The sequence below is a fragment of the Podarcis tiliguerta genome (assembly GCF_965153285.1).
Source record: "Podarcis tiliguerta genome assembly, chromosome: 5".
NCBI classification, from domain to species: domain Eukaryota; kingdom Metazoa; phylum Chordata; class Lepidosauria; order Squamata; family Lacertidae; genus Podarcis; species Podarcis tiliguerta.
Genome location: NC_139538.1, coordinates 35,628,645 through 35,638,091, shown reverse-complemented (window position 1 = coordinate 35,638,091; position 9,447 = coordinate 35,628,645). Strand labels below are relative to the sequence as shown.

The 9,447-nt window shown below is 48.3% G+C and overlaps 1 protein-coding gene across 2 annotated transcripts in view; it reads left to right on the top strand.

The window, feature by feature from the left end:
• The first annotated feature begins 1,603 nt into the window (after window positions 1–1,603).
• Window positions 1,604–9,447, top strand: part of SLCO2A1 (solute carrier organic anion transporter family member 2A1) — a 56,756-nt gene continuing 48,912 nt past the window's right edge. For both annotated transcript variants that reach the window (XM_083443280.1, XM_083443279.1), the window contains exon 1: window positions 1,604–2,677. In XM_083443280.1, the coding sequence (XP_083299406.1) occupies window positions 2,600–2,677 (78 nt within the window). In that variant the 5' untranslated portion in view covers window positions 1,604–2,599. The remainder of the gene's footprint in view (window positions 2,678–9,447) is intronic.

Genomic DNA, 9,447 nt, shown 5'->3' with positions numbered 1-9,447 from the left:
TGCCACCAGTTGCCCATCCCCCCTGCAATACCCGTGTATAAGACGACCCCCAATTTTTAACATTTTTTAATAATAAAAACCATTGTCTTATACATGGAAAAATATGGTATTTGGAACTTGGCAGTGTAGGATACTCAAGTTTGAGGTTATTTCATGCTGAATTTCGGGTAAAAAGGATAAAAAAGGAAAGGGCTTATTCTAAGCAAGTTAAACACATGACAAGTGATTTTGGAAAGCTGCCCAGTGGTTGTGCTTTATTCTTCCATAGATTCTGCTGGAGTTCTGAGGAAAAGATTTCTCTGTTTGTACTGCATCTTTTATGAATTTGTTTGTGCTAAGTCAAGGGGAACATCTAGTATGTGCCATTGCCCGTGAGTCTTGCACTCCATTTGTAGCTTCACTTAAGAAGGCATTTTTTGTGGCCAAGTTTTCATCCATCTGCCATAAAAATCTCTTTGACCCAGAGACCTTAAAAAAAGCAAGAACTGGGGGTGGGTGGGAACCTATTTTAAGAACTAGTTATCATTTAACTTTGAGTGGCTAATATTTCATTCTAGGGACATGGCGTAATAGGAACATCAAGAGGCTGAGATCTTGCAGGTGGTGATCAAGATAAAAATGGGTTTCAAGTATAGGGAAAGGATGATGAGATGAGCTTTTGCTCGAGAGGAGAGAAGATGGACACGTCTCGATCTATTCCAAAAGCTGCAATGGAGATGATGAATAACTGTCCCCCATTACTGGAGGTAGGACATGAGGTGGTAGTTGATGCAAGTAGCAGGCTGATCGTTTCATTACAGGTTGACTTGAGAGGCAGAGGAATGGGAGTAGGGAAAACGTCACCTTTTGCTGTCCATCTTCAGGGGTTTACTGAGTTCTTGGTAAAGGACTTGGAGAACAAGTAGTTCTTACAGAGGCTATGGAGGGACAGAAAACCAAAATACTAAGAGACTGTGGGCAGGAGGAAAGGGGGCAGCAGGCTGCCTGAGCTATGGAAAAATTAATGCCATATAAATGGATGTATAGAAGCTGCAATTAAGCACTGAAGAGTAGCAGACAAAGCTCCAAGACTCCTTAAAGATTACTTTGTGGTGCATGAGGTTTCATAAGGGAGCACTCATGGGAATGCCATTTTGTTGGTCTCTATTTAACTACTCCATACTACAGTGGGACGGGAAAGGACCCACAATAAGAGGGTTCATATCAGCTGGCTCACTGGAGAAGTTTCCCAAGTGTCACCATTTTCTACTAAGAAGCAGCCTGAATATAACTGGGGTTTCTTGACCCAGATCTCCCCAATAGGCAGGAGAGACCTCAACTTGTAGGTGGAAAATGTTACTTAGGGGCGGGGGATACATTCGTTGAAAGCTCTCCCCCCCTTTTTTTAGCTAAATACAAACACACACGACGCCCTGCCAGTGGAAAACTAATACAAGAAGGAAAAGGTCCTAGCCCCTCCTCTCCCTGATCTGCTAGTTTTCTCCTTGCAAGGTTTGCTTATTTAAGATAGCAAAGTTCCCCCACTTCATTTTGCTATACTTGTAGGCACAGATCAGGCAGCCCACAGCCACCTCAGCCACGTTGGGGAGGTTAATATTTAATCGAGTCGGTTCAATCCCGTTGGCCGCCCGGAGACGAACATGCCGGGCTGCTCGCGGGGTCAGGCCTCCGTCGTGTCAGTGCCTCTTGAGGTAACTGCGGGGCGACTGGGCTTCCAAGCAACGGGGAAAAAGAAGCGCCCACCGGCTAGGTTCGCCTCCTCGGACCATGTTGTCTGCAGCGACAGCGGTCCGCCTCGCTCCGAGCTGCAGCGAGCAGCCTAGGCCACGGCGAGGCCCTTCTCCGTCGAGGCCGACCGTGCGTAAGACGGCCGGGGGAGATCGATTCTTTTGCGCAAACGCCCCGTGCCGCGGGCGCCACTCCCCGGCCTTTGGAAAGCCAAGGGCTGGAGCCAAACCGACCGTAGGTCGAAGCCTGACCTCGCACATGTGGAGGGCGCATGCCGTGCTCGGAGACACTGCGAGCGGCCTCGCCCACCACCCCACCGACGACGCTTTCACGAGAGGCCCCGACGGCAGGTTCAGCCGGAAACCTCGGAGAAGAAGCCGGAGCCTGCAGCCCCACGTCTCCCCACGGAGCGCGCGGTTTTGGAGCCGAGGAACTCGGAGGGAAGGGATTTGCCGGCGCTCCCTCCTGAGGGTCTGACTTCCTGCGGGGTTGATCTCTTGGGAGGGATCGAGAGGGAAATTTTGCCCGTCCCCTCGGAGAGCGAAAAGCTCCCACCTGCTTTTCGGGCGGGAAGCGCCGTGTGCCCGGTGGCGCATTTCCCAGCGCCTGCTTTTACGCACTAGAGGGAAAGAGGGAGGAGAAAGAAAGTTTCATCATCGCTTCGGAGTGCGCCGCAGAGTTATAAAAACGGCACGCTCCGCGCTCTTTCGCCCGGGCAGCTTTCCATACTGGCTCGCGGGGAGGTTGCGAAGAAGGCAGGCACCTGAGCGAGGCTGTTCACGAGCGCGGGCAACGCGGGACGGGCTGCTGAGGCTCCGGGCTAACTCGCCCTTTGTCTCCCGAGGAGTCTCCAGATCGCGCCGAGCAGACCATGGGGATGGCGCCGGAAAACGGCAAAGCGCCCAGGATTGGGAACACCTGCTCCGCGAGCGTCTTCTGTAACATCAAGGTAAGGGGTCCCCGGGTTCAGCTTTGCTGCTTGGGGGATGGTGCAATGGCTTGTTTTTCATTCATTACTTTGAATGAAACTCTGTGCATTTTTATGTTCGGGCTCTTTTTTGGAGTTCGGCTTCTGTAGCGCACGAGTACTGCCAGTCAGTCCGACTCCCGGCGCCAAGGAAGCGCTTGCACTCAGAGCGACTTCCGAGCGCATTTAGGTAGAGACTGGACCGGGTTCATCTCATGGTCGTGGATTCCACCGACAGCAATCTGTTTCAGATTTAAATTCCCAGAGTTGGATGCAATTACCCATTGAACTAGGTGGAATGTAATCCTGAGCAGCCCTGCACGGTTGAGGCTTCAATACTGTTTGCATTGTACTATGCAACCCTGACTATAGGAAAACCATGTAAATTGCACCGGTTTTAAGTTACCCTATTCCAAACTCTGGGAGGAATTTGACCTGCAATTCCCTTTTTGCCAGCTAAGTTCTGCTGACTTGCCAGGTCATGAGATGGATTGAAAGGGATTTGGAATAGCCTCTCCTTGCCCTGTCCCATCCCTGCCACACACCCTTTTTTGGACTTAAACCAGCATAAATTATGTTGATTTAAATTCCACTGGTTGAACTCCAGGTTTGGATTGTGTGTAAGCCTCACTGAATTACTTATGGGTGAACATGGATAGGACTGGGGAATAAGGCTGCAGTTTAATGCACACTTACTTGGGAGTAGTAAGCCTCGCTGAACACAGTAGGACATATCTCTGAATAAACTTGCATAGGATTGTGCTATTATTTTGCAGTCCTGTGCACACTTACTTGAACTAAATGCTAAATAATTAAATGACCATTATTTTTGAGTTAAACAAACACTGAATATATTGCTCCGGTTGCAACACACTCTGGATAGAGATCATAAAGTGGCAAATAAATTCTTGTACCTGTAACCAACATTCATAGTGCTCTCCCTTCCTCATTGACAAACGTCTGGCTTTATTTACCTGCACCTGAGTGCTTTCACCCCAATCCACAGATTTGTTAACCTGGAAATCAGTGGGAATTGATTTTTAACTCAAAGACCATGTCTTGGATGGTGCTGTAAATAATCGCTTCTCCTCTGGAGTGGAAGCCATCCTTACTTTTGCCGCCTGGAAATATTGATGTTCCTTGGTGTTGCTCTTTTAATCCTCCCTCTTTTACCTCTCCCCTCCCCTGATTAGAGATGATACTCTGTAAATGGATGAACCTTGTCTCTTGAACATGTGTGCATTTCCCTGCCTCATATGTGAGTAATAATGACACTCAGAAGTACTGTGTTTTTCACTTCATAAGGCACACCTGTCCATAAGGCTTTTTGGGGGGAGAATTCAAGAAAAAAATAATGCGGCTCTTGGGGGCTTTTGCGGGAGGTGGGGGAAGTGAGAGAGCCGTGCTCTGTCCCTTCCCCTACCTCCCGCAAAAGCCAGATATAGCCACGCGAAGCTCCCTGCTGCTCTGCGGAGGCTTTGCGGGCTACCCCAGAGCTGCTCAGGAGCTTGACGGGGCTGGTGGGGGAAGCCCAGCTTTCCCTCACCCTCATCCCCAAAGAGCAGGTTGGGGCTGGTGGGGGAAGCCCGGGTCCCCCCCCCCCCCCGCCCCAGGGGTCACACATTCCCTCCATAAGACGCACAGACATTTCCCCTTAGATTTTAAGAGGAAAAAGGTGCGTCTTATGGAGCGAAAAATACGGTAAGTAGCGGTCGTTATTGCATGCTGTTGCCTATCCAAAAGATTGAAGGATGCTGTCTCTGCAGAGGACAGTCTGGCTTAGCAGCATATTCCTCTTGCTAAGAGAAGCAGGGCAGCTGCTAAGCAGCTGGGGAAAGAAGTATAGCATCTGATCCCCTTCCTTAGCAGTCGGTGGCCACCAAGGAAGTTCAGAAATGAGAAAAGGAAATAAAAGCGAAGCACAATGGCTTTATTGAGAGGGAGGTCTTGATACAGTGCTGTGGGGCATGCTGTGTTGAATGCGTGTTTTGCACTTGAGTATTTTTTGTAACTGGGGGGGGGGGGGGAGGAGCTTTGTGGGGCAATCTGATTTGGGACCATGCTGTGGATAGGGAATTCTAGGCTCTGGGCATGATGATCTTATTTTGGGGGGGGGACACACACACTCTCTCTCTTTAGATGGGAATGTGTACTATTTGGCTTTGGTTGGACAGTGTTCTCGAAGCTACCAGCATGAGTTTGACCAAACTGCGGGAGGCAGTGGAAGACAGGAGTGCCTGGTGTGCTCTGGTCCATGGGGTCACGAAGAGTCGGACATGACTAAATGACTAAACAAGAACAACTATTTGGCTTACTTCTGCATTAGGGGGTCTTCCTGATTATTCTGCTGAATGGAGACCTGGTCTTTTGCCCCTAAGTCCTGCCTTGATGGCACCACTTACGAGAGCACATTATGGTCCTGGTGAAAATTGCTCCCTCAGGTGCCGTTTACAAGGGGAAGGAAACTGGTACTGGTGCAGTTAGCAGCTCCCCCTCCCCTGCCCCAGGGCAAATACATCACAAAACAGGGAGGGGAAGGATTAAGTGCTTCCATTTTGCCCCCCCCCCCCATGGCCCTTGTCTGGATCTTTCCCCCACCATTTGACTGCTCATTTTGATGGCACAAGTGCAACCCATGCATGTAATGCAGTGTGTAGTTTGGCACCACTGCAGCCAGATGCATCCATATATCAACAGAAAGCACCAATAAAATGATCATTATTATATATTTATTTATTTATATTGATGGGACTTTCTCCGAGCGAGTGCTCATAGCTTTGCAGCTTTAGAACTCAATCCTATAGCATCTTTCTTGACCTTACAGGTCCAACCAGAGCGGGAGATCTCTGGAGAGAGAAAAAGTACCTTTAGCTGGGCAAACTTTCCCACAAGGGAAACTGTTTCAAGAGGAAACTTCCAGTTTGTATGAATAAAGGATGCAAATAAGAAAAGAAAAAAGTCCTGGTGGGAGGAAAAAGAGTTTCAAGGGAAGCTGTTGGGATTAGTAGCATAATCCCAAATGAGAGTGGAGGGATAGAAACCTGTTTAGATTGAGAGCTCTTTGGACAGTGATGAAATTGCTGTAAGCTTCCCTGTCCAGGGACAGAGTTGGGTACAGATAAATAAACACTTGTCATCCTAGGGAACTGGTCATGGGTGTAAATGCATTGCAAATGCCCAGAGAAGCAGAATCCTATATTTCCTTCCTTGAATGGCACAGCAACGGGGACATATTTTTCCAATGAGTCTCACTTGCACATTCCAGAGCTGGTGAAGAGGTGGAGGCAGTTGTATGTTGGCCACTAACGTTATGCAACCGTGCTGTTTACAATCTTGACAATAGCATTGCAGAAAGGGTTTTTATCAGCGTTCCCATAATAAATGTGAGGTTTCATGAGGCAGGCTAGCCGATTATAAGTGCTTTGGCTGGCTCAGGGCGTGCAGGGAGGAAAGCCCTCAAGTGAGAACAAATATTCCCTGCCTTGAATTTTTCTGGGTCAAAAGCAAACACGCTTGACCTTTTTCCTCCCTTCCCATTCTGAGAGTTGGGATAGGCCCTACAAAGTGTGCACACTGTTGCGCTTACCTAAGATGACTCTGTAGGACGAAGCACCTTTAATCATTAATATTAATATTGCCTGTCCTTCACCAACGCCAAGTTGCAGGGCAGTTTACAAGAATTCGATATTAAAACTAGTTACAATAAATTACAGTCATGGGAATAGGGTGGGTCCCGAACACACACTTCTCAAGTGTCAAAGGTAAAGAGGTGTGTTTTCAGCATTTTATTGTTATTATTACTGTTCATTTTACAGCTTTCTGTTTTCAAGGGGAATATATTCAAAGCCGTTTGTAGCCTAAATTAAAACATCAAATTAAACAATCCAGAATAAAATGTTGCAAAGTCAAATAAAAAGTATACATTCAAAGCAACATGTTTAACAGGGAACTAAAATATTATCTTAAAAGATTTCAAAATAAAACATTACAAAGGAGGTCAGGTACAGAATGCACATTTAGCGTAGCAAAGTTAACAAAAAAACAATTATCCTAAAAGCTTCAAAAGAAAACGTTACTAAAGGAAGTCAGATATAGAATGCACATGTAAAGCAGCATAATTAACAAGAGGATAAAATATTATCACAAGTATAGAACATACCTGCTGCCGTTGCTACAAATTGTCCCAATGATGGTTCATGGCAGGCGGCGGCTGTGGAAGCTCAGGCTTTATGACCTGGGCCTACACTAAGACACAGCCTTTTGCAGAAAGCTGCATAGTGATGGTGTCAGGAGAATCTCTCTAGGGAAGGGAATTCCACAGCTTAGGGGCTGCCATGGAGAATGGCCTCTCTCAGGCCACCACTATCCCAAACTACTTACCCTACCAGGTCAACTTAGTTTGCTTTGTGTCTGATGCAAATGTTCTACATAGGGCCTCTGGAGCTAACCCTGTACCACTGTAACCCTGTAACCACTCTGTGGTTGAACAACATCATGGTCTTTGTAAAATGATTTAGAACCCGAGCAAAGCTTGTAGCACCAAGCCAGCATTAAACCCGGACAAGAAGTTTGTAAATAAACATATCTTTGCCACGAGCCCAATAGTCAGTGACTTGCTGTTTCACAATACCTTCAGCTGCAGTGGGTTTATCTGTTACCTTTGCATTTATTGTTGCTGCATTTTTATCTTGCCCTCCCCCCAAGTATCTCATACGTAGTTCTTTTCTCTCCCCATTTTGTCCCCAGTGCAAGGCTTTGAGCTAGATCAGACTGAGAGTGTTGCGAGAAAACGATAGGCCATGAGTGGGCATTTGAACCCGAGTCCCCCTTTTTCTAATCCAACTTTCTGCTCACCATGCTGGTTCATCCCCGTGGCTTTTATACGAAGGTGGGGTGGACCCACCTTTTTCGAGAGGACCACATTCCATCACGGTGAACCTCCCAGAGGGTGGCATGCCAGTGGCAAAAACTGGTCAAAGGGTGGATGTGATCCATACCTTTAGCACAGTAGGCTGCCTTCCAGCCAAGCAGAGGTCAGAGGCTTCTGCATAGTCACCCATGTATATACCCCACACACTTCTCTCCATGCACCGGCCAGGCAAGCAGTTTAATGACACATTTCAGCCAGGCAAAGGCACTTGGGGAAGTCAAGAGGCTGGACTGGTGAGAAGGTGTATCCTGGGGAAAGCAGGCTTGGCCTAGAAAGCTGCATCTGCCCCACCCCATCCCCTGGCTTGAGGTTACCTACTCCTGTTCTACACCCACTTGATTTGTGGAAACTTCACCTTGTCATTTCTGATTGGGGTCATAAAGGTAAAGGTAAAGGTACCCCTGCCCGTACGGGCCAGTCTTGACAGACTCTAGGGTTGTGCGCCCATCTCACTCAAAGAGGCCAAGGGCCAGCGCTGTCCGAAGACACTTCCGGGTCACGTGGCCAGCGTGACATCGCTCCTCTGGCGAGCCAGAGCCGCACACGGAAACACCGTTTACCTTCCCGCTAGTAAGCGATCCCTATTTATCTACTTGCACCCAAGAGTGCTTTCGAACTGCTAGGTTGGCAGGCGCTGGGACCGAACAGCGGGAGCGCACCCCGCCGTGGGGATTCGAACTGCCGACCTTTCGATCGGCAAGCCCTAGGCACTGAGGCTTTAACCCACAGCGCCACCCACGTCCCTACGTGGGTCATAGTCCCTACGTCCCTATGGGGTCATAGTCACCTTTCAAATCCCACAGCAGTTGTGTTTCTCCACAGTTTTGTGTGTGTGCACGCCTGCACATGTGGAAACATGCTGTTTAGTCTGGCAGCAGGACCACTGCAGAAATTCATTAGTATTCATTAGCCAGCATTCTAAGTTTGAAGCTTACCCCGGTTTCCCATCGTAAGAATGAACGCTGGTGTTGGCACAATGATTATTTTGCTACCTTTTGTTGTTGTGTTCCATCGGCATGGCAAGTTTGCTTGGGATGGGTTCTCTCCACCCGGCAATCTGCTTGCTTGCAGGATGGAGAGCAGCAGTCCTGTGTTCCTCTCCGTTATGACAACAAGGCAGCCCTGCCCCTGGCGGGATGATGTCTGTGTGGAGCTGAGGTTTAGTCCTCACTTTGTCTTACCCAGGCGAGAGCTGGGGCAGTGCCAAGACCCTACCTGCGCAGACGTTGTTGGCTGTGCCAGAGAAACTAAACAAGCAGCGTTAACTTTCATAAGCTCCAGCAGCAGCTGCTAAACATTGCTCTGGTTCCGGTACAAGGCATTTCTCTGTTAAATACACCCCTCAAGCTCTGGTCTGTCGGCACAAGATAATGGAGCTCCTATTTGTTTTATGGCACGGTGTTTACAGAATGCCTTTCTCAAAAGTTTCTCCAGAAATAACAAACAGCAGCCTTTTCAGAGAAAGCCCTCTGTGCTGAGTATTTCTTTCTCCCCCACCCCCACCCCCCACATCCCGGTTATCCTTCATCTGCTGTGGGAGAGGTTGAATCACTTCCACATGACTCTTGAGGTGGGAGCTCAGAGGCCCCTAACTGCTGATGTTTAGCCACAGCTAGTGATGGAGGAGGAGGAGGAAGAGAAGGGAGCTGGTACCGCTACTATCGTGGTCCTTAGATATCTGCTCATCATGGCAAATTCATAGATAAGAAGCTGCACGGAGGCATTTGGGAGCTTCTGGGGAATTGGCAGCTGAAAGTAATAAGAGTTGCTGAGGAAGTGGTTTGTTAACAAAAAAAAGTAAAGGTAGCTTTTTTGGACCGTG